We start from the raw sequence: 25374 nt of genomic DNA, 5'->3' as shown, positions 1-25374 counted from the left end.
GGCAAACCACTTAAAGCAGTGAGCTGAAAATTGGCATGTAGCTGGAATAGTCATCGTAGAAAGTCCTTGCAGTAGTACAGAACAATCGGATTGTAAACCACTGAGTTATGATTCCAAAGCCAACTATGTGTAGCCATAGATAGTATATTCTACATACCCGGGATTGGCGACCGACTTGAGCGCCTTTGATGCTTGTTGTGCTGTTAGCATTGCCTCGTTAACACCTCATCCTTTGAAGTGCTAAGATGCCGTGATGGCGAGCGATTCTGTTCTGATGACTTGCAAGAAAGGGAAGAAAGCTACTAATCTTCATATTTACATTGCTCACTGCTAGGTATGCTGTTTATAGTCGGGTCTGAGTCCGTGATAAAGGCTAGCGTGATGCTGTGTTTGGTTTAAACCGTCATTACACTGTTTTTGCGCTATGGTGACCAGACATGGGGCCAAGTACATTTAAAAGTACTTAAGTAAAGTACAAGTACTTTTGAATTTTCCAAGTACAAGTACAAGTACTCCAGCAGCAATCAAGAGAGTACTTAATTAAAGTACAAGTACATACTGGAAGTACTTAAGTAAAGTACAAGTACATTTTGCTGTAGTAAAATATATGCTGTATTCAATGTATTGTAGTATGTAAGTGTGCCTAGCTCTCTTAAACTCTTAAAACGCACTCGACTTGAACAACAGCGTTGGCGACATCGTTAATCGTGGCAACATGATACACAGTAAGGTTGGGGAAGGCAGTAGAAGAATCGCAAGAAGTTGTAAACTGCACCTTCATACAATTTTGATATTCTCATTGTACACCCACTGTATACAAACTATGTACAATGTTTGCAGTACTTACAAGTACTTTAAGTACTCAAGTACATACAAGTACTTAGCAAAGTACTTGAGTATAAGTACAAGTACATTGGGGAATTTAAGAAAGTATTTAAGTAAAGTACAAGTACTTTCAAATCTGTACTTAAGTGTACTTAAGTATAAGTACTCATGTACTTGGCCCCATGTCTGATGGTGACAGGTGTGGGAACTTACACAACCTAGGATTATAATTTATTCACGAAGAGATAGTCACAACGCTCTCCATAGGATTTTACATCCATGAGGCTATTTTGGGGGCCTGAGCAGTACCATATTTCTGAGATATCTAGGAACGAATGTAGAAGTTGCATTTGTGCTATTGCTTATATCCATTCATTTCTATGTGTTTTGGTGTAATTGAGTCCATGATACATTCATGGCTCAGTATTGGCAGGCTGTTTAAGGCTGAGAACCGTGTGAAATCCTTAGGTGAAATTGTTCCATAGTTGTAATTACTTGTTCATTATGTTGACCTTTTAGGTAACCAGTAATGAAACAAAGAGGAGGGCATAATTATAAAGCTTTGGCAGTGCGGTTTCAAGAATTATGAAAATATCCAAAGAAGCTTCTTAATTGTGTCTGGTATTCCCAAGTTCCTAAAAGATGCTGTTTCTATTACCAGTTTCTTTTCTCTGTCATTGTCTTTGTTCAGAATTACAACAACTGTGTTTTTATTGTATTTGTGGATTACAGTATACATCACTGATTTATTTATACTTTACAGGACTGTATAGCTACAGATCAATATACAAAATTAAACTGAATAGTTAATTACACTGCTGCCTGGAGTATGTGGTAGACATGGTTGGTAAGTCTTCATATGAGCTTTCTTGCCGCAGTGCTTGGAAAATAATTTCTCCATCATGTCCATGCTTTTGTGAAACCCCTCAGAGTTAAGAATTTTTTTCACAATCTTGTGAGGCTGTTCAAAGTTGGCAGATACAATTGGTCAACAGAATTAACTCATAGATAGTAGAATATATTATCTGTGATTAGCTATACACGTCTTCATCCAAATTTGCATACAGATCTCACTAATTATTTCAGCCTAGAGACTCCAGACAACCATGCACTTGTTATAGCATATCTTACAACTTCCTACTGAACAAAATTGTACACAACATTTTCATTTTTACCACATCATGTTAACTTCTGTCGACTTCCTTATGTAGCCTGGCAGTGACGGCCATTTGTACACTCTTACCTAACAAATCTTCATCCTGTTTCACTGAGATGGCTCCTAAACAAGGTAATTCATGAAACATACACACAGTATAGCATAAAGTTAAAAACAATCCTAGCCAATAGGGGTGATATATGCAGCTAAAAGCTGTCTGGCTGGCCACCTGCAAGCCAGCTCATGTAATGATAGTATGAAGAATATGTATAGCTGTTATCTATGGCTGCAGCCCGGGACAGAAACGAGGACATAGACCGAATAGCTATATCATAGAGCTAAAGAGGCTCAGTTCTGTCGTGTATGAAGAAGCTTGCACAGAAAACAGAAGTGGTGTAACCACCCGTGAGAATGACATAACTTCCCGGTCCCCTCCCTTGTGAGTGTCATTGACAGCGTTGAAGCATAGATTTTTTTTTTTTTTTGGAGACACGGACTCACCATTTCTGATACAAATACAGAAATGTAACAAAATTCCGATTATTACTTTACAACACGGAGTGCAGGTGTTGATTGGCGTTGATTGGCTTGGACGCCAATCCCGGGTACGTAGAATAATTATATTATCTATGGTGTAGCAAATGAAAGATCGAGATACTCTAATAGAACAGTCACCCTAATACAGCATTCACCTAGTTTATGACTTACTCCTCTATTACATTGCAAGTCATGCTGTAGGGAGTCCAGCAGCAACCAGTTAATATTGTAGACAGTTCAGCTACAAGCAAGTCACCTTGCAGAGAGTTCAGCTACAAAGCAACCATCCTGTAGAGATTTCAGCTACAAACAAATCACCCTGTAGAGAGTTTAGCTACAAACAAATCACCCTGCAGATAGTTTAGCTACAAAGAAACCATCATGTAGAGAGTTCAACTGCAAACATATCACCCTGTAGAGAGTTTACAAAAAGATCACCCTGTAGAGAGTTTACAAAAAGATCACCCTGTAGAGAGTTCAGCTAGATGAAGTCACTTTGTAGAGAGTTCAGCTACAAAGAAACCACCATGTATAGGCTTAAAAATCCCCATGGCCGGCTTTGGGGTATACAAATACAAAAAGAAGTGAAATTTAATCCAAAACAGCCAAGCTGTAAAAAAAGAGTGCAGCCCTCAGAAAGGCTATGGTGAAAAAGATGAAATCCAAGGTGGCGGCCAAGAAATGGCCGTGATGGTAGGTTAATGGTAAAAAATTTAATAACGACAATTCAGGTGGATTTTGTGCCATAGCCTTTCTGAGGGCCGCACTCTTTTTTTACAGCTTGGCTGTTTTGGATTAGATACAGTTATCCCTTAAAATAAGTTCCATATTTATGTGGTTAAATGCCACAGTGTTCGCTACCTGAGTTGTCAAATTGATGTGGCGATTATTCAAAATCTACCGCCACTCATAAAACGTTTAAGTTTTTTAAATTGATTATGTAACCACTCAAGTGCAGCTCCTATTGAAGGTGAGGCATCTAACCAAGTAAATAAGATATGTACATTTCATCGGTAGCTTGTTGATCACACTCATATTTTAAGCAGTTAAATTCTACGAATAACCGAACAATTATATTTTTATTATATAAAAGCACAACTTGATGGCTATGGCAATCGAATTGGTAGCTCCAATGGCAATTCTGTGGAAGTGCCAAGTCATGATGAGGAGGAAGTTGAAGAAGAGTGGGAGAGAAGAGAACACATAGAGGCCTCTATATCTTCCATGTCATCAGATAATGAAGTGGAGGTTGATGAAATTGTTAAGAAAACAACAACCGACGATGCAAGGAATTACACCCTTGGCCAAGCGTTAGTGATGTGCGATATATCGAAAAAATATCGATTTCACGATAATTTTGTCGATATCGTTATCGTATCGATTTTCGATACTGCTTTAGCAGATTTCGATATTTATCGAAAAGGTAATATTTTGCGATAATTATCGAAATATCGAAGAATATTTCGATAAATCTACAGCATTTAGTGTGTGATTGTGCAATCACGCTAGAAATGAAGGTTGGTTCTGTACTATCTAGCCACTTTAAAAACTTGTCTACCAGTTTTCTAGGCTTATTATTAGTTTTATGCAATAGTTTGTGTGTAAATTGTATTTCAAGCACATTTATAAATATCGGACGCCCACGCAATTATTCCACCCACACAATTAAAAATTATCGAAAATTGTATCGAAATTTCGATATTTACCCCATATCGTATCGATAACATATCGAAATTAAAATCCTGATATCGCACACCACTACCAAGCGTAGGTGTAAAAGGTCATTAAGAAGCAGATGTGATATGGACAATCTTAACTTCAAATCTTCTACATTGCAGAAGCTGATTAACTTGCATTTACTAAATCAACCCATTTATTGCATATAATTAAAGTAGGATAATACTTAAGCACCATCTAGTTGTTGTTCAAAGCAACACAGACAATTCCAATTTTAGAACAGTTTCAGTTTTGACAACTTTTGTGCAGCTTGAAAAAGTGTCTAATGGCTACGATAATTGTTTAGTTAAGAACTTGCCAATTTGGTCGCAAAAACTTCCAACTTTGCATTGCATAAGTGATATGTTTAGTTGCCAGAAATAGCTAAATTGCCTAAAATGGTAATTTCTGGCAACCAAAAGTTGCCAAGTTTGGCAAATTTTGAACTGCTCACTAATTTCTCAGCACTACAAAGTTGCCACTTCTGGTAACTTTTGGCAAACTAAATCCCACAATCAATGATTTTATCATTCTTTATAAGTAAAAATACAATTACTATCGCGGATTGCGTGACTGTTGTCAATAAGTTTTTTAGGTCAATGATATCACATGAAAAGTAACCAATCGAAAGCCATTATAGACTGAGTTTAAAATTATAAGTTGGCTGATTCATGCAAGCAGTTACTCATGCCTGTATCCTATTCAGTAGACTTGAGGTGGCAAATCGTTTGGCAACACGTCATGTTGGCAAGCCTGTTGATGAAGTAGCGCGTATGCTATTTGTCAGCGATAGAACTGTCCATCGGTATGCTGAGAGATTTCTTGTAACAGGGCATGTCCATCCATTTGAAAGGCATAATGGTTGTTATTGCAAGTTAAGTGATGATGATCAGCTATTAGTACTTGAGCTGATTTCGTGCCATCCTGGGATGTACCTGAGGGAGCTACAGGCAGAGTTGCAGAGAGTGCGTGGAATTGTAGTGGATGTATCAACTATATGTCGTACAATTAGAAAGCTGGGTTTGAGTCGTCAACGGATTACTCACATTGCATTGCAGCAATCAGAAGTGAAACGTGTTGAATACGTGGCTGAGATGTCAGCATTTGACCCTTCAACAATAGTATGGATTGATGAAACTGGGTGTGACAGGAGAAGTACACTTCGTTACTTTGGATATGGGATTAGAGGACTACCACCACAAGACTACCAGCTGCAGCTGAGAGGTATGGAAGGTATTCAGGACGTGTACATTACAGAGGGAACAGTAAATGGTGATGTTTTTCTGGATTTCATATATACGCAATTGCTGCCTATCCTTAGACCTTTTGATGAAAGAAGCGTAAATTCCATGTTGGTGATGGATAATGCATCAATTCATCATGCCGATGATGTTGTTGATGCCATTTGTAGCATTGGAGCTTTGGTTAGATTTCTCCCACCATACTCACCAGACTATAACCCCATAGAATGTGTCTTTGGTGAGGTGAAACAGTAAATGCAGGCCAACGATTTGCTAGTGGATACATCACTCTCCATACCCACCATGCTACTGATGGCATTCCAGTCTGTATCAGTTGAGAATTGTAGAAAATACATAACATACTCAGGGTACAAGTAGCCAGTACATACTGTGACACACTAACAAAACAATTTCAAAGTTTAAAATCATGTGTAAAATGTTTTTGTTGGCAGAAAGCACTAGGGCTTAAGCTTTGTCAACTGCTCCAATATTGGCTTTTTCTGCTCCAAGAATTCTGACTCAATCAGAGCACCACAGTCATAGAGACCATGCAAATCCTTCAGCTGTTGAAGATAACTGACCCTCAAGTTAGCAATCTTTCCAGGAGACACTGTAGATGACCCTGGGGTATCAGTATCACTTGTTGGCAATGGTCTCTGTGGTTTTGGCGCAAAATTCTTTGCTACTTCTGCCATTGCATTGCTTAGAGCTTGCACAGAACTTGACTGTTTGTGACGACCACAAAATGCAGGTATCCCAGGTGGTTCTTCTAAAGACCTATAGAATATACAATGATCCATATTCAGTGACCACCTCAATAAGACCACCTTGTAACTATACAATACTAGCCCCTAACACAATTTACATGTGCTTGATAACCTCCAATAAGGTCACCTCATTATTGAGGCCAAGACTTACTGTATAGCCTAAACATTTCAAAGGGCACGTTTTTCAAGGTTGAGCAGTGTTACCTAGTTCATGGAATTGCAAACATCGCCAAAATGTATTAGACTATCATTATGGAGGTCTAAATATTTCAAGGATAAAATTTTTGTTAGTACCCACCAAAATCACAAAAATTCCCCTTGAAATATTTAGGCTATACAGTACGGTCTCACATAGCTATATAGGTGGTCCTATTAAGAAGGTTTAACTGCAATTGTATACATAAATATTATACATCACAAACGTACTAGTGAGTTCCCACATCTACCATTTCGGCCCACGACCTGTATTGAATCTTGGTGAATGTGTCACCATGCTTTTCTCGAAGAGAAGATGCAAGTTTTTCTACTCGTCTGTTTTTTTCATCTAATGCACATCTCTTTTGCTTCTTTCTCTGTTTTGGTACATCTTCATCACTGTCAGAACCAATTTCAATTCTGGTCTGCTTGGGTCCATTACACCAAAGTGTAATGTTCTCCCCTTTACAAGCACACTTCCAGACTTCTTCAATGTCTGCAGGAGAACATGTGCTCAGCTTACAACAACCCCTGTAATATCCAACTGCAAAGTCCTGAGCCGTAGACACTAAGCTTTCTCCAAACTGCTGTACGAGTTCTTTACGTAGTAAAGTTGGTGTAGAAATATGACCCTTAGACACCTCTCTCAGCACATACGTTTCAAATTCTTTTTTCTTAGTTGGATTAATTACCTTGACATTGAAATTCACTTTACGACTTGTAGCAGCACTACATTTTACATGGCTGGTAACCAAAGGATTATTGACACCTGCAAGTTGTGTGCCGGGGGAACTAGTACTAGACAGTTGAAATCTTGGTTGTGTCACTGCTGCTGAAGTACATGCTACACTGAAATAGGCTGACTGTTTCTTGAGACTTGGCAAAGTTGACTACTGATGTATGACTGTAATAATGCCGACAAACCTTCTTGGGAGAGAATTGGTGTCACAATACCACTGCTAACTGGCGGTAAGTTTCCACGAATTCCATTAGCCTGTACAGGAGTACTCACAGACGAATTCATAGAGGTAGCCGGTCTTGTTTCTCCACTCACGGTAGTGACACTGTTCGAAAGGTGGTCCTGGTGCACTACATTAACAATCACTCTGTTTGGCTCAGTTGACACAGCAGTCCCGCTAGAGGTCCCGCTCTCAGACATTTTTGCCGCGCTAGATCTCGTGATACGAGCGAATTTGATTGGCTAATGCCTCTGTAAGAAAATCATGTGACAACGGTCACGCAATCCGCAATACCAGATTTGGTAACTTTGGAGCACCATTTGTTGTGGTTGCTCAAAGCAAAACAATAGTTGCCAATTTTGGAAACTTTCAGTTTTGGTAACTTTTGAATTGCTAATAAATGCGCAATAGAAACTAGCCAGAATTGGCATCTTTCCTCCACTGCCCAAACTTTTTGAGCCATCAAAAGTTGCTGAAAAGGCTACTTCTGGTTGCCAGAAATTGCCACTTTTAGTAATTTCTGAGCAGTCTATTAGTTTCCAATATTGGATTTGTAACATACCTGTCTCCTTAGATGATCCAAATGAAACATTGCATACTGTTCTCCACTACCTTTGACATGAAACTTACCAGCATTTAAATCTACACATGTCACATTGCATCTAGGTAATTTTTCACCTTCGTTCCTCTTTAAACATTGCATAATGGTATATCTTGGTCGATCATGAAGATAAGAAAGCACAATACTTCTGTCATATGCCCTACATACGCTAGATTGTTTTAAGTTGAGCTGAACATAGTGTTTCCTATGGTTAGGGAGAAAGCTGTGCAAAACTATATTTGCAACTTTAGACAATGTGACGTTTTTCTTTCTTGGTAGATAGCAATATTTAAGTAATTTGTTTTGAGCCTCAACCCCATTGTCTGTTTGCTATGGTGGCCAAGAGGGGTCACGCGTCCGCTCTTCCACCTAGGGGATCGCCTAAGTGCTTCTCACTACCTCTTAGACGATCGCCTAAGTGCTTCTCATTACCGCTTAGGCGATCACCTGAGCGCTACCTACTTACCGCTTGGACAATTGCCTACATGCTATTTGATCATGTGACTGTAAATAATGTGCATTAATTGACTCACATGGTTAGGCACGTGTCATAGGTGCTGAAGGATGGACTTGACTAAGGAGCCTGAAGAATTGCTAAGAGACCTCAGCAAAGTGCTCATGGACACTTCAAGGCTTTGGGGAAGAAACAAGATGCTTATCATGTGCCTTCTAGTTCTAGTGATGAAGAATCTGGTAAGCATTGTCTGCAGCTTATAGTCAGTGCTGACAATATCATCTTTAACTACTTGTATAACAGCCACTTTGACCAACCGTGTAAACAACTTCTTTAGAAATGCATTAACCTCAGTATGTAACACAGGAATGAGAGGATCATCTCTTTGTAAAAACATATTGAAATGCACAAAGAGTTCCAGAACAGCTTGATAGAACATTAAATAAGCCTTTGACATTGGGTTAGAATACACTGTTGCAAGTCATTGACCTCGGGCAGATGAAGATTCTGTAACAAATTACTACTGATCATGCATTTATACACTTAACACATAAATAAGCATAAATGCTATTATACATACCTTGAGAAAGGAAGTAAGATTTTAAGGCTGCATACTGTTGTATGGTGCGTGAAATAGCCACCTCAAGGCTTAGCCACCTAGTATTCATCAGTATCTTTCGGAATTGAACGTCACAGAAAATACAGAAATCTGCTAATTCATTCTTTCTTTTGCAGCTCTTGTCCAAAAAAAGAAATTATCTATCATCAATTCTTCAACATCAAACCTGGTCACCTGCACAATATATGATATGCATGTCTCTATAAACAGCCTTGCATACACTGAAACACTGAGTCATAAACATAGAAAACATGTAGCTATATATATAGTCCTAAGACGAAAACAACACTAATATAATAAAAGTCACATGCAGTGCACGGAACCCCTGTATTGGCTACCTAAAATATCAGGACACTATTGTATGGTCCTATCTAGTTGGTTACACATACTTAAAACTAATATGTAGTTTCATAATTACATAGTTTAACTGTATTACACAAAGAAGTTCACAGCACATGATTTAACCTGGAGAAACTTTTCTGCAGCCTTCAAACAAACATTGTGCACTACGTGGCATGGACAACCAAGAAAGTACACAGCAGAACTTTTACTCTTCACTCTTGTTTATATGGAGTTGTGCTTTCCAATATTAACAGATGTATTATCCACTGAGGCTGCAATACAGTTAGTCCATGGAATATCGTGACCCTGGAATACCTCATCCATCTTCTGAAATATTGTTGCCCCTGTCCCTGCATTTGCACCTGTATTACAGTATAAACTCAAATTCTAGAAATTTGATGGGTGACATACCTGTAGTGAGGCACATATCAAGTAGCTGTGTAGTAACTTTCTTTTCACCATCATATAAACGTACAGTTAGTGGGTTCATCTTTTCAAGACCATTATCTTTAGATCCATCAATAGCAATCGAAAAAGCTTGTTTCTGCAGTTCCTCAATCAGAGAGGTTTTAAAATGTGGTGCTAAAGAGCCACTGATAATGCATGTGGTTTTAGTGCTCCCACAGGCATATTTCTTGGCTATATCACTATCAGGAAAAACATCCTTAAAAAGGCTCCCAAGTGATCTACAACTGCCACAGGTAGATTGTGTTCAATTATCAAATTGACATACACTGTTTAATATACAGTAATATTATAGTCAAATTTTTGCATACGTAATAGGATATTTGTATAATCTGTTCAGCTACTTGCTGTCTCGTGTACAGACTATTTATTGTATCAATAATCTAATCCAAAACAGCCAAGCTGTAAAAAAAGTGTGCAGCCCTCAAAAAGGCTATGGTGAAAAAAGATGTGAAATCCAAGGTGGCAGCCAAGAAATGGCTGTGATGGTAGGTTAAAGGTAAAAATTTTAATAACGACAATTCAGGTGAATTTTTGTGCCGCTTGGTCTTGGCACAAAATTGACCTGAATTGTCATTATTAAAATTTTTACCATTAACCTACCATCACAGCCATTTCTTGGCCACCACCTTGGATTTCACATCTTTTTTCACCATAGCCTTTTTGAGGGCCGCACACTTTTTTACAGCTTGGCTGTTTTGGATTAGATTTCATTTCTTTTTGTATTTGTATATACCCCAAAGCCGGCCATAGGCCGGCTTTGGGACTTTTTAAACCTATCTTTTTTCTTTACCACAGGAAGAAGAAAAGATGAAGTAGATGTACTTTAAATAATTTATCAGTAAATGTATCAAGCAGACAAAATCCACTGCTATGAACAGCAATAGCAACATCTAAATGTGTCTCATCTTGTGAAACAATGGGTTTCTTTATAGATAGAACGCATTTTTTCTTGCGATCAACAACAGTGGTGTTTAGAGCAACTAGTGTCTTATAGGCAGTATCAAAGAAAAAGGGTTCTGAGGCAGCTGTGTGCTGTCCATTATCAAAAGTGTTAATGTCGATGACCTGCCTGTTGATAGCTCTGACAGTTGAAAGAAATTGGGCAACTGCTTTTTTTCGTAAAGTAAGGCTATCACGAACAAGCTTCTTAGCAACCAGACGACAAGCTGTCATAGATTGAATCTTCGGAGACATCTTTGCAGCCAAAGTGTTGTAAACATCATTGAACCTGGAAGTAAGACTTTCTTTGATGCTTTTGTCCTCCATAAGTGATTTATTTATGGTAGTTACATAAGTATGAACAGTAGCATCATTTGGTGCTCTTAATGCATACCTATGAAAGACATAACAATGTTTGTAATGTGAACATAAAATTAACATACCTGTATTTCTTAAGTTGTCTGCTAGTCTTGATATCATTGTGATAATGTTTTTTTGATCTTGAAGAGGTACCACTTCGACTTTTATGCAGGTTCTTATAGTACGATGCTTTAGATCTTGCTGCAGTAGCTTCTCTGCTCTTTTCTATGTCCTTATGGTACAAGGACTTTGAGTTTTCTGTTGAATGTAATTTGCTTACTTCTGGGGCTTTGTCATAAGCCTTTTTAGATCTCATAGCAGAAGCCTCTCTACTCTTTTCTGGGGCTTTGTCATAGGCCTTCTTGGATCTCTTTGCAGAAGCCTCTCTACTCTCTTCTGGCGCTTTGTCATAAGCCTTCTTGGATCTCTTTGCAGAAGCCTCTCTACTCTCTTCTGGCGCTTTGTCATAGGCCTTCTTGGATCTCTTTGTAGAGGCCTCTCTACTCTCTTCTGGTGCTTTTTCATAAGCCCTTTTGTATCTCTTTGCAGAAGCCTCTCTACTTTCTTCTGGCGCTTTGTCATAGGCCTTCTTGGATCTCTTTGCAGAAGCCTCTCTACTCTCTTCTGGCGCTTTGTCATAAGCCCTTTAGGATCTCTTTGCAGAAGCCTCTCTACTCTCTTCTGGCGCTTTGTCATAAGCCCTTTTGGATCTCTTTGCAGAAGCCTCTCTACTCTCTTCTGGCGCTTTGTCATAAGCCCTTTTGGATCTCTTTGCAGAAGCCTCTCTACTCTCTTCTGGCGTTTTGTCATAGGCCCTTTTGGATCTCTTTGCAGAAGCCTCTCTACTCCCTTCTGGCGCTTTGTCATAAGCCCTTTTGGATCTCTTTGCAGAAGCCTCTCTACTCTCTTCTGGAGCTTTGTCATAAGACTTTTTAGATGAAACAAAGGATCTTTCTTGGCTAAGTTTTATATTTTTATGATAATAATCATGATAATACTCTTTTCGATCAGATGATTCATCAACTTTATGGATTCGACAATAGGCTCTATCTCTTTCTCTTTTCTTCCTCTCTTTAGAGGGCATGGCAGATGATGTAAACAACCGTGATGCTGCAATAACTGTATAGTGAATATAAAAAACACATAAACCAAACACATCATACAGGTTGTAATTTGCGTAAGGTCGTGCATGCGTATTACAAAATTTTCCAAAGCTCTTAAATGGCTACTTAAGTGGGAGTCTAAATTAGCAACCAAGCCGGCCTGGTGAGGCCATCAGTTGTAATATTCAAAAGCTTAAATACTCTAATAAAACAGTCAGTGCAATGCAATAATCATTAATAGTTATGTGCATTGTCATACTTGTATCTGTAGTGCGTGCAAATGAAGTTCATAAAACTGCAAAATTGACCTGTATAGTCATGCCCCAAGACAGGCAGCAGTGGGGATAACTCTTGTTACAAGGGACAGCTGCCCAACCATTTAGTAGACGTTGAGGCTTCAAAAATATCCCATACATTCAGGCATGCAAACATGTTTATAACACGAAAACATACTTGTTCCAGTACAAAACCGTTGGGAGTGAACACATGTTCACCTCTTTGATGTCAGTAATTTTGGCGGGGGCTCAGGTGAACACATACAGACTATGGAAGGGATTTGTTATCACAACTTGTCCCCAGCCAGAGTTAGGGCATTTAATTTGCAACATGAATAAATTGCTAGTGATTCCCGGGGGCAAAAGTTTCCCCAGGGGTCAGGAATTTGTTGCGCAGCAGTTACAAATCCCCATCTATGCCTAACCTGGGGTAGGTGGGGTGTGACTTTGACAGGTGCATAATCATCAAGTGGCAACTTGACAGATAATTATACTTAAAAAAACACACTTACGTAGTTGCAGTGATGCTTAATCGAGCAACCACATGGAATGAACACCAACTATTCAATCCAGGGTTTGGGTATTGTAACTATTTAATGCTTAGTTCTGGTGTTAAACTCAAGAAGAAAGTTCATTCAGCTTAGGAGTGGCAACTGCAACTTCAAATTCTGGTAATTCACTGAACACTCAAACAAATATTGCCAATCAGTATTGAATATTTGGACGAACAAAATGATTCCTTAGGGTCGAGTACAAGCTCTCAGTACAGTAGTCCACCTAGTATAAGAGATAACCCTGCTTCGCGGACGCTGTTTCACTGTCAACTTCCAAATATACTTGAAAGCTCGATGAACAAAGAAACTCCTTCGCTGAACACTCAAACAAATATTGCCAATCAGTATTGAATATTTGGACGAACAAAATGATTCCTTAGGGTCGAGTACAAGCTCTCAGTACAGTAGTCCACGTAGAGTATAAGAGATATCCCTGCTTCGCGGACGCTGTTTCACTGTCAACTTCCAAATATACTTGAAAGCTCGATGAACAAAGAAACTCCTTCACTGAACATTCAAACAAATATTGCCAATCAGTATTGAATATTTGGACGAACAAAATGATTCCTTAGGGTCGAGTACAAGCTCTCAGTACAGTAGTCCACCTAGTATAAGAGATAACCCTGCTTCGCGGACGCTGTTTCACTGTCAACTTCCAAATATACTTGAAAGCTCGATGAACAAAGAAACTCCTTCACTGAACACTCAAACAAATATTGCCAATCAGTATTGAATATTTGGACAAACAAAATGATTCCTTAGGGTTGAGTACAAGCTCTCAGTACAGTAGTCCACGTAGAGTATAAGAGATATCCCTGCTTCGCAGACGCTGTTTCACTGTCAACTTCCAAATATACTTGAACGTTCGATGAACAAAGAAACTCCTTTTCCCGGAGTACTACCAGTCTGTATAAAGACTCAAATTATTCGCTGTTTCAGCAGCTTTCAAATATATTACGTTCACGTGAGAAAACATTTGGTTTCAGTACTTCCCGTTTTTTCTTGTAAAATTATTTCTGGTTACGTCAATTATCACCAATTACACAAGAAGACGGAAAGGCCAGTACTTGATGAAAGATAAAGGGAAAGAGCATAGCACAGTCGCTGTATACCAACCAAATGGCCAAAAGGCACATGCCACCAGTGAGTTTATTGTTGTGACGTAAAATGAAACTGGCAGAACGCTTCGTTTGGCCTGTAGCCTTGCGAATGTGGTCAGGCAGGCAGGCTGGCAGGCAGACGAAAATTTATGTTTTAGCGATTTTTTAGAAATAGATTTTCAGCACTTTTCTGGTCATTTTCTGATATATAAAGCTAGAAATAAAGTTAGAAACGTGAAGTCTCTTTAAGTAGCTGAACGATCTACAAGGTAACTTCTTCTAGCTGATCTCTCTACAACGTGATTTGTTTATAGCTGAATTCTGTACAGGTGATTTGTTTGCAGCTGAGCTCTTTACAGAATGGTTTCTTTGTAGCTGAACTCTCTAAAAGGTAACTTCTTCTAACAGATCTTTCTACAGGACAATTTGTTTGTGGCAGAATTTAATACAGGGTGATTTCTTTGCAGCTGAACTCTCTACATGGTGGTTTCTTTGTAGCTGAACTCTCTACAAGGTAATTTCTTCTGATCTCTCTACAGGGAGATTTGTTTGTAGCTGAATTCTGTACAGGTGATTTGTTTGCAGCTGAGCTCTTTACAGAATGGTTTCTTTGTAGCTGAACCCTCTAAAAGGTAACTTCTTCTAACTAATCTTTCTACAGGGCAATTTGTTTGTGGCAGAATTTTATACAGGGTGATTTCTTTGTAGCTGAACTCTCTACATGGTGGTTTCTTTGTAGTGGAACTCTCTAAAAGGTAATTTCTTCTGATCTCTCTAGAGGGAGATTTGTTTGTAGCTGAACTATTGACAAGGTGACTTCTTCTAGCTGATCTCTCTACAGGGTGATTTGTTCATAGCTGAATTCTGTACAGGTGATTTGTTTGCAGCTGAGCTCTTTAAAAAATGGTTTCTTTGTAGCTGAACTCTCTACAAGGTAACTTCTTCTAACTGATCTTTCTACAGGGTGATTTGTTTGTAGCTGAACTCTCTACATGATGGTTTGTTTCTAGCTGAATTCTGTACAGCTGATTTGTTTGCAGCTGAGCTCTTTACAGAATGGTTTCTTTGTTGCTGAACTCTCTACAAGATAACTTTTTTCTAGCTGATGTCTCTACAAGGTCACTAGTTTGTAGCTGAACTCTCTACATGGTGGTTTCTTTGTAAATGAATTTTCTACAAGGTGAATTCTTCTAGCTGATCTTTCTACAGGGTGATTTATTTGTAGCTGAACTCTCTACAAGGTAACTTCTTCTAGCTGATCTCTCTACAGGGTGATTTGTTTGTAGCTGAACTATCTACAAGATAACTTCTTCTAGCTGATCTCTCTACAGGGTGATTTGTTTGTAGCTGAATTCTGTATAGGGGATTTGTTTGCAGCTGAGCTTTTTACAGAATGGTTTCTTTGTAGCTGAACTCTCTACAAGGTAACTTCTTCTAGCTGATGTCTTTACAGGGTCACTAGTTTGTAGCTGAATTCTCTACATGGTGGTTTCTTGTAACTGAACTCTCTACAAGGTTACTTCTTCTAGCTGATCTTTCTACAGGGTGATTTGTTTGAAGCTGAACTCTACAAGGTAACTTCTTCTAGCTGATCTCTCTACAGGGAGATTTGTTTGTAGCTGAACTCTCTACATGATGGTTTCTTTGTAGCTGAATTCTCTGCAAGGTAACTTCTTCTATTGATCTCTCTACAGGGCGATTTGTTTGTAGCTGAACTCTCTACATGGTGGTTTCTTTGTAGCTGAACTCTACAAGGTGATTTCTTCTAGCTGAACTATCTCTTTCCATAGTTGCATGAACTCCCTACAAGGTAACTTCTTCTAGCTGATCTCTCTACAGGGTGACTTGTGTGTAGCTGATCTCTATACAGGTTTCTTGTTTCTAGCTGATCTCTTGAATTCTCTTCAGGGTGACTGCTCTATTAGGATGACTGCTCTATTAGAGTATCTCGATCTCGCACTTGCTGCAACAAGTTGGATTTCGTGTTATAACTCCATGGATTTAAGTCTGATTCTTCTACACCATTGATGAGCCTTTCTAAGATGATTACTCCATCTGTATAACGATTTTCAAAACATTACCCCAAGCGGTTTATCTGGTAGGCGTGGCAAGCAGTCGTTTTTTTTTTATTAGCTAATCTATTGCGTAATTGTTACACACTGTTGGTTTTTTCGTTGTATCTTCCTGGTTTTTAGCTTGATTTCTTTCAAACCACAAAAGGTTTGAGGTTTAATAGTTAACCTATTCACCCACCGATTTTCAGTTTCTTACCATAAGCGGTTTACCCTGTAGGTGTGACAACATATTGGTGTTATTTTTCGTGAATAATCGCTCATAACTCTGCCTGTTTATCGTATTCCAGCCAAAGTTGATACCGAGATGCGCCTTTATACCCCCTTCTGTGTGCCAAATTTCATGGCAATCGGATATGGCGTTCACGTTTTATAGCGGTTTTTGTAAGTGTGCGAAAAGAGGAAGAAAAATAAGAAACTGAGCCAATTTTTGAAGTCACATATCTCGGGAACGCGTGAAGCGATTTTGCTCAAATTTGGAATGTGGAGTGCTGAAGTTGGAGGGAATTTCCACAGCAAAAATCGTCTTGTTTCATCAAGGAAGCACAGAGCTACGGAGGTGCGAAAATTGCGTTTTCTTTCTTCCTGTCAATATACTCACGTGTGTTACGCGCCGGCTTCTTGGGCCGCACGACATACCGTGTGTCTTGATATTATAATTAAATAATTTGACTTCAACTAAATATAACTAAAGCTACAGTGCATTACATTATAACCCTAATTATCTACATGCTATACAATCTAATTTCAGGACTTTATAAGCACAATGTTTATTATCACACATAGTTCTCTTTTGCAAATTTGCTGCATTATGAATGTATACATGCTATATTACATGTGCTTTTTGAAACTTTAGTAGTCTAAACTAGTTCTATTACAGTTATAATGTTTTATATGATGGCTTCCTGGATCGCTTTCTAGGTAATATTTCAGATGAGAAGAGGTCTTTGTCTTCTTTCCAGTATTCTGAGTCACTGTCAATTTCCCACCAAAACTGTATATAATTACAAATACGTAATTATAATATTGAGGATTTTTCAGTGCATGTACATACCCTTGATGTCCTCTTGCCAGTAATCTTTTTTGTAACATTTGTTTTGCAGCAGCCATTTTTGTAGCAGCTCTTTTCGTAGAAGATGCATTTGCAACAGTCTTTTTTATAGTAGTTGTTTTTGCAACAGCCTTTTTTGTGGCAGGCTTTTTTGCCTCAGTCTGTACTTACAAGTATACAATATTGAGCAAAAAGTTCTCATATTCATAATTATTTACTAGCAATAAATTTTGCAGTTTATTACATAAAGCAGTTACCAGTGGTAGGCAAGGTACACATGTCTGCATACTATAAATTACCAGTAGCAAGCATAAAGTGATTTAATATTTATAGCTGAGGTAACTTAATTATTATTATTATGCTTAGTAAACATGGCTATAGATTGCTGTAAAATTATCCTTATGTTGGCCTCTATGTTGTGGACTATAAAATATATTTAGTTACATATAAAGTTACCAAATAGGGAGCCATAGTTTCTTATACGCATGCATTCCACCCTACATAGCTACCCATTCCGAGCAAAATTGCATGCAAATGTAAGCTAATAATTTTATCTCTCATGAAGTAGTGCATTACAATGTATTCTTAACATATGTGCATACAAAGTAATCTCTATACATAGCTTGGTGTAGCAAAAAGTGGCTTGTGTTGGAAAGCGTGTTGTAGTAGATGCTCGTATACTCATATTCTCTATGCTAAAAAATGTTAGCTATAAGCATGGCACAATAGTATAAGTATTGCCAGCAAATGTGTACTGGCCAATTCATTCACAGTCATGTAGTAATGCAAGTTCCTAGAGACAGGAACATTTGCATTGCTGATCAGAAGTTGTACACTAAGAATACTATAAGGTTTAAAACATCATTTAATAAAACATGCATCATTAGAAATTTAGACTCTTGAGGAATATGCTGCCATTTACACTATACATTTTAGTGTATATAGATGCATATGCTTAGTGAACCAATACTAAAAAAGTAACAGAAAATATTCTTTTATACAAAATTTAATGTGGATTTTATACATGCAGTCTGTAGAAACGATTTTTGCAAGATATGTCTAGCTGTAATTTTCATGTACCTTTTTCTCTACACTTTGTCTTTTTCGTTTTTTGTTTTGTCCATTTATCTGCAAATTATGCAAGAATAAATTATGATAGATAACTAAAAATAATTCTATTGCTCAGTGTATACCTTAACAGATGTATAAAAGATCTGCCATTCTCTGTGGATGTTTCCTGATTATGATTATTATTACAATATTAATTCTGTTTGTAAAACATACAGTACCTCATCCTAGTCTCGCGTAGCCAGACCTTCTACGCGCCAGGCGCTTATCGATTTTTAGATTATAAGCGCCGGCTGTAGATGGTCTGGTGACATCAGCACATATTAGTCATTCCGGCGGAATGTTAATTGGAGAATTTACGCATGCCCATTACAAACAAAATGGAAGATGCGGAGGGAGTTCAGTCCAGCTCGAACCATGAAAAGACAACTCAATGATATGTGTTGCTTGTGGATTCGACTTGACCTCTCACCCTAAGATACGAAGAAACTTAAGAGAGTCGTCTAAGGGCCATTCCCTTGAGGTACGCAAACGAGTCTGTGGTTTGTGGATATATTTGGCTAGCAAAGTGACCACTGCTCCTGTAATGATACGCAACAATACGAAAATGTGTCGTAATTGCTTCAATGACTATGACAAGTATGCTTTGAAGTTTACTGAGCTGAAGAAAAAGCTGAATAATGCAGTTCTCTAGCTAAATTGGATTGAACAGAGTGAAGAACATGAGGAGGAACAGACTGAGGAGCAAGATGATACACAGGGTCGTGCAGAGACAGCAACCCCTACTAGGAAGAGACCTGCAGTGGGTGTACAACCACAAGCAAGGAAACGGCAAGCATTAAACCGTCCTGTTGTTATTGATAGCGATCAAGATACATCCATACAATTTTCAAATGTGAGTTTTTTACATATATATTAGTAATTATTAGTGAATCTGTAGCTGACAGTTGGATACAAAAATGATGTCAAGAATTACAACCTTGACACGCCTCACAGGAGGAGCATCAGTGTATCAGCTGCTAGAGGACATAAGAAAGGTATTTTATATTGTGAGTTTGATCATATGAACGTTTTTGGACAGGAGTTACTGACCACTGTTTTGAAGATGAGAATATTAAGGACTATTCTGTGAACAAGGTGGCAATGGCAGTGCGTGATGAAATTAAAAAGATGTGCTCTCATTCTGTGAAGTCAGTTCTACAGAATAGCTCTCCATTAAATTTTGAGTGGAGCAAGTTGTTGGATGAGCTTAGCACTCATGCACCGACCTTGATGACTATTTTGAACTATGCTACAAAGACGAGGCATGGCAGACGTAACAGAGATGGAGTAAAGGGAATGTGTGCTGCAATACTGCTGAAGTTCAGATATGATGAAATGAGTGTGGTTCAGAAGCTGATCTCAGCTATTCTGTATGCAGGGCACAGTGGTAAACAAGTAAGCAAAATATTGTACACATATCCTATGCCACTTATATACATGTAACTGTATAGGTTTACGAGAGGTTGCAAAAGCTATGCCTTTCAGTGTCCCACAGGTCCACTGTGAGATTAGTGAAACAATTAGGACAGCACCATGACAAGGCAGTAAAAGGATGGAGAGATTCATTTATATTAGATCTTGAAAGCCTTCCAGTTCCAGCTTACAAAGAGAGAGGAGAAGATTATGAACTGTCTGACTCTGAACATAGCTCTGAATCATCCAGTGAAGGAGGTGACTCCAGTGAATTTTCGTCTGATGGCTTTGTTGAGTCTGACAATGAAGCTTGTAGTTTATCAAGTACAGATGATGACATTGATATAGTGAGGTCAAGTAAACAGATCCTACTGATTGTTTGTCATCCTGAAGTTTTAGAACCATCACATATAGTGAAGATGTTACCAGGAATTCCTCTGCAAGCAAGACACAAAGGCTTTCGTCTGTGTGGAGACAATATCGACAAAAGTGTTTGTAGGCGTCACTTGCGGTCTGATAGAAAGAATCTGTCCCTTCACTATTTTCACACATACGCTGTGGCAAATCGAGTTGATGTATCACATCTGTCAGATGTCAGTGTCCACATATCTGAACTTGCGTCAATTCAGTATATCCCTAATTCAGTGTTACCAAGGCTAGGCGATGACACCAAGATCAAGGAGAACATTGCAACTTTAGTATCTAGGGTGTTGTTTTGGTATTTAGATTTTTTAAAGCTCAGTTTTGATGGTGTCATTGAGTGGCATATCCAACATAAGTATTACACTGAGATGAGTAGTAAATCAGAAGTGGTTAGTATCTTAATTGTATTATATAAACCGTGCATAATTTGCTTCTGTAGGTTTCCCTAGGTGTCATTCTTCAGAATGAGAACACTAGCGATGGGATGATTGCAATTCTAATACAACTTCATAAGTACATTCCGCAGTCTACCTACTGTGTTGAAAGAGCAGTAAGTACTGGGGTGGTAGAGAAAATAGAAAAGGCAAACATGAGACAGACTTTACTTGGAGGGGACCAGTTGACTGCAGCAAGAGCCAGGAGTGCCATTCGGGGGAAAATGAATGCACAAACACCAGAGAAATTGTTGGTGGGGATTGTCCCTGTGATTGAGGATTGACACACAAAAGCAAACTTCCTTGGAGTGAGTGGTGTATGGTGCATCTTGCACAGTAATGCATTTGTTTTGTATAGGTGATATGGAAGTACTATTACTCATCGAAGTCAGCATCTCAGTATGGTACTTTGTACCAACTAAGAAATCTTACAGGAAGGATGAACGTGAAGAGAAAACCAATTGACAGTTTTGATCCCTGTGAAGATTTTTTCTTGTTGCAATTGAAGCCCATATAGTAGCTGCAGCTATGAAAATGCTGAAATTGACATCTGTACGTGGTACGCCTTCAAAAGAATTCGCTCCTCAAGGGGATGAAACGTGAACTGAGACAGCAGAAAGCGGAAGGCTATAATCGACCATATTTCTAGTTCCTTGGTTGAGTCTTGCATGCATCCAGATTATAAGACCACATCACCTGGGACTACTACATCATCTGACTCTTCTAGGACCATGTCACCTAAATTTGATGATGGTGTCTATACCTATGCCACAAATTTGTTAACACTTGGATGTTTTTACATGGAATTCAGGGATGCCATCAAGGAGGGAGACGGCTTACGAGTTTTAAGGTGTTACAGGTATATGCTGCCAATGTTTTTAAGTTCTGGCAGGACTAATTATTCTATTGAAACCCTGAATTTGTTGTTGCAACATGATTTTTTGTTAAGTCCATGTCTTGCCGAAGAATTAATTTGGGGCAGGTTCATAAATACTCATGGACAACCAGGCAAGAATATTCCCAATGATTGGCATTGTGAACATTTAAATGGATTGTGCAAAAACAGCATCTCCCATTTAGGAGCCAATAAAACAGAAAGTGCTATATGCCAGGTAGCACAAGCACTTGGAACCATTCAACCCGTTTTAAATGGTTTTGACAGTGACAATTCTGTAAATGCGAACTCTTCTCTACACCCTGAAACAAGTAGTGAGAAAGACTTTAAAATGATTTTGGAAATCTTGCAGAGACAATCTGTATTTGAAAGAAAGTCCAACAGGAAGCACCACTCTTTCAGTAATCCTCGTGACTCGCTCCATGTCAAGCCACAAAATAGCATCATCGAATGGATACATGACCATGCTAAATGTTACTTTGATAAATAATCAGAATATAGAATTTATGAAATAAAATAATACACACTGATAATTATATGAAGGTTTCACATGATCCGCAGTCACACTGCAATTTACAAATGTCACAACACAGGCATTTCTTGCCCATGTCAATGTGAACATAGTTGTCAGTATCTTTGAAAAGTACATCTCGTCGACATTTTGTTTTATTGTTAATGTATCCCAAAATGTCCTTATCACAATAGCGATTGAACTTGCTTGCTTTCAGCAAAACTGCTGCTGTTAGGTTTCCGTCTCTTCCACCTCTCCCTGTCTTTTGGATATAAGAGTGAATGTCACTTGGCGGTCCATAGTGAATTATACGACGGATGTCATCACAATTCTCAGTGGAAATGATGCAGAACCAAAGGATTGAATTATCTGCGTCTTTACTTCAGCATCTGTGTCGCTCGTAAACATCTCCACCAGTCGATACTTAGATAGTTCTTCAGGTGCATCAATGGGGTGGGTAAAGTGTTCACCTAATCCAACCTTGAAAAGGGAATACAGGCTGCTACAATCTTGACATCGTCGGCAATAGATAATGATTCTTCCCATTGATGTCCGCTTTACTTTTAGTTCTTCTAGAATGGGGCCAAACCTTTCACTGATGGTTGTAAAATTTGACACTGCATAGGCAATGTTCCTCTTACATGGAGAAACAGCAACTACACTTGGGTTGTCTAAGCAGATTGCATCAGAAGCCTTTCTCCTCAGTTCCTTTGATGCAGTTGCAGTCAGTACCATAAATCGAACATGACTGGAAACAATACTTTTCAGTTCACCAATTCTCGAAAGAGTTCTTATAAATGTATCACCCCTATGTAGTAAACGGAACCTATGCACATGTTTACTTATCTAAGTACCTACCATTTTATCACAGTGTGTGCTTCATCTATGACTACAAATTGAAGTCTCTCCTTATATACATCACTACATAAAAGGTTACGCCATCTTTTGTGATTCAGTATTGCTTCGGGAGTAAAGAATATTAGCTGAAACTCTCCATTGGCAACTCCTTCCAGAATGGACACATTGGTACCGCGCAACACACATCCTACAGACAAACTTTTGGATGAGAATGATTGAACCTATAGTTGTGTAAAAAAACTTCACTGAATACATGACAGTTAGCTACTATTACACACTTTATTCATTCAGTAGCTATAATTTTAAAAAGTAGCTAGTTCAATATACCTGATCTTCAATAATAGCTGTTAGTGGAGATATAACACAGACAATTGACGGCTTGATAGGCTTGAATATTTCATCAAACGCTAAAGGTAAACAACCATAACAAAGGCTTTTTCCATATCCTGTGGGCAGCACTGCGAAGACGTCATGACCGCTTAAAACCTCGGAAATCACTTTCATCTGTAGATCTTTGACTTCATTGTAGCCTAGATGTTTGGCGGCTTTGTCAACAGCGATTTTAATCACCCCATCTTCGAGGGCATCTTTGCCTACATCCATCAAGTCAGCCATTTAATTCTATCCTTCCAAACGCGGAAAGAGTTCGTTCACTTTATTACACAAATCAAGAACTTTTCCGGCACATACGTCATTAGAATGCACTTAATTGGCTAGCGCACAAATACTGCGCTGGAACGACTAATATGTGCTGATGTCACCAGACCATCTACAGCTGGCGCTTATAATCTAAAAATCGATAAGCGCCTGGCGCGTAGAAGGTCTGGCTACGCGAGACTAACCTCATACATGATTGCCCTTAATACTGCTTTATTTCTAGAGATATTCTCTTGTCTTTTCTTCTCATAATCACTTAGCCCACCACCATAGCCACTCTCTTCATTGCCATCATTAGGTTTATTGGCATAACCCTCCTCATCTTCCTCTTCCTCCTAACAGTCATCATCATCACTACTGCATGCACAACCATACATATATGCTAATAATGACACTGGTAAGATATAGTGCTCACATGGGAAATTGCTTTAATTGTTCAGCAAGAGTTATCTGTTAAATAAAAGAAATTTAATATTCATTACACCATAGCATGCATATGTTTGACTACCGTACGCAAGGAAATTTTGACGTAAGAAAAATGTTGACAAAAATCAAGAAATTGTAGGCAAAACCTGTACTTATAAGGACGCTTATAAACATATGACGAATTTAAATTTGACGAATTAAACCGATTCGTCAAATTCGTTCCTTGTGTACGGTATATCTAACTATGTTTGACAGCATGAGATATTTATTATTTGTGTGTGCTAGACACAATGGTGGCAGGGGTCTTGTTTCAGTGCTCTATGTGGTTGAACACAAAAAAGGAAATATTTGCTCTTATATTCATAGCACTGATGACCTATATATGGGTCTAGTGGTTGAAAGGAATCAAGATAAAGACCACGGAGATATGACACAAAACCCAACCTGTGTCACAATTACGCGATCGATTTTTATGAATAAAAAAGTATTAGTTTTCACGCCTACTAGGCAAACCGCTTAGAGCAATGAGCTGAAAATCGGTGTATAGCTGGAATAATCTTCATAGAAAGTCCTTGCAGTAGTACAGAAGAATCGGATTACAAACCACTGAGTTATGATTCGAAAGCCAACTCCGTGTAGCAAATGCGAGATCGAGATACTCTAATAGAACAGTCACCCTAATAGAGCATTCGGCTAGTTTATTTATTCCATTATAGAATTTTATTACATCACAAGTTATTCTGTAGGGAGTTCAGCTGCAAACAGTTAATCTTATAGACAGTTCAGCAAGAAGACAATCACCATGTGGAGAGTTAAGCAAATATATCACTATAGAGATTCAGAACATTACAAGTCACACTGAAGAAAGTTGGGAGTTCAGCTGCAAACAGTTAATCTTATAGACAGTTCAGCAAAAAGACAATCACCATGTGGAGAGTTAAGCAAATATATCACTATAGAGATTCAGATAATTACAAGTCACACTGAAGAAAGTTCAGCTATAGACAAGTCATGCACTGTGTAGAGAATTCAGCTACAATTAAGTCACTCTCTAGAGAATTCAGTTACACAGAATTCAGCCACACACAACTCACTGTGGAGAGAGTTCAGCTACAAACAAATTACCCTTTAGAGTGATCAGCTACAAACAAAACACTTTGCAGGGTGTTCAGTTCCAACAAATCAACCTTTAGAGCGATCAGCAGTGAACAAATCAACACAAATCTACCTGTAGAGAGATAAGCTAGAAACAAATCACCCTGTAGAGAGTTCAGCTACAAAAAATCACCCTGTAGAGACATCAGCTAGAAACT

General features: G+C 38.5%; 3 protein-coding genes across 3 annotated transcripts; 2 read left to right on the top strand and 1 right to left on the bottom strand.

Annotated features, from left to right (window-relative positions):
* Positions 1 to 4905: 4905 nt before the first annotated feature.
* LOC136244107 (uncharacterized) lies at positions 4906 to 5730 on the top strand. Its single transcript, XM_066035625.1, has one exon. The coding sequence runs from the start codon at positions 4906 to 4908 to the stop codon at positions 5728 to 5730; it is 825 nt and encodes a 274-aa protein (XP_065891697.1).
* A 13351-nt stretch (positions 5731 to 19081) lies between these two features.
* LOC136244652 (uncharacterized) lies at positions 19082 to 21586 on the top strand. The gene is made up of 5 exons (XM_066036204.1): positions 19082 to 19297; positions 19343 to 19439; positions 19484 to 19839; positions 19896 to 21022; positions 21073 to 21586. Exons 3-4 carry the CDS (start codon positions 19546 to 19548, stop codon positions 20727 to 20729), a joined length of 1128 nt encoding a protein of 375 aa, XP_065892276.1. The 5' UTR covers positions 19082 to 19297; positions 19343 to 19439; positions 19484 to 19545; the 3' UTR covers positions 20730 to 21022; positions 21073 to 21586.
* An 840-nt stretch (positions 21587 to 22426) lies between these two features.
* Positions 22427 to 23668, bottom strand: LOC136244788 (uncharacterized). The gene is made up of 3 exons (XM_066036342.1): positions 23306 to 23668; positions 22979 to 23199; positions 22427 to 22928 (listed from the first exon to the last, which is right to left on the bottom strand). Exons 1-3 carry the CDS (start codon positions 23591 to 23593, stop codon positions 22427 to 22429), a joined length of 1011 nt encoding a protein of 336 aa, XP_065892414.1. The 5' UTR covers positions 23594 to 23668.
* Between the last annotated feature and the right edge of the window lie 1706 nt (positions 23669 to 25374).

Source organism: Dysidea avara, chromosome 14 (genome assembly GCF_963678975.1).
Source record: "Dysidea avara chromosome 14, odDysAvar1.4, whole genome shotgun sequence".
Taxonomy (NCBI): Eukaryota; Metazoa; Porifera; class Demospongiae; order Dictyoceratida; family Dysideidae; genus Dysidea; species Dysidea avara.
This window is presented reverse-complemented; position numbering and strand designations above follow the sequence as displayed.

Coding starts and splice junctions, on each gene's coding strand:
- LOC136244107 (XM_066035625.1), top strand. CDS start 4,906: ATGCAAGCAGTTACTCATGCCTGTATCCTATTCAGTAGACTTGAGGTG.
- LOC136244652 (XM_066036204.1), top strand. CDS start 19,546: ATGGCAGTGCGTGATGAAATTAAAAAGATGTGCTCTCATTCTGTGAAG. Junction 19,840..19,895: donor CAGGGCACAGTGGTAAACAA/GTAAGCAAAATA, acceptor GTAACTGTATAG/GTTTACGAGAGGTTGCAAAA.
- LOC136244788 (XM_066036342.1), bottom strand. CDS start 23,593: ATGGCTGACTTGATGGATGTAGGCAAAGATGCCCTCGAAGATGGGGTG. Junction 23,200..23,305: donor CAGCTATTATTGAAGATCAG/GTATATTGAACT, acceptor ACACAACTATAG/GTTCAATCATTCTCATCCAA. Junction 22,929..22,978: donor GCACACACTGTGATAAAATG/GTAGGTACTTAG, acceptor TTTACTACATAG/GGGTGATACATTTATAAGAA.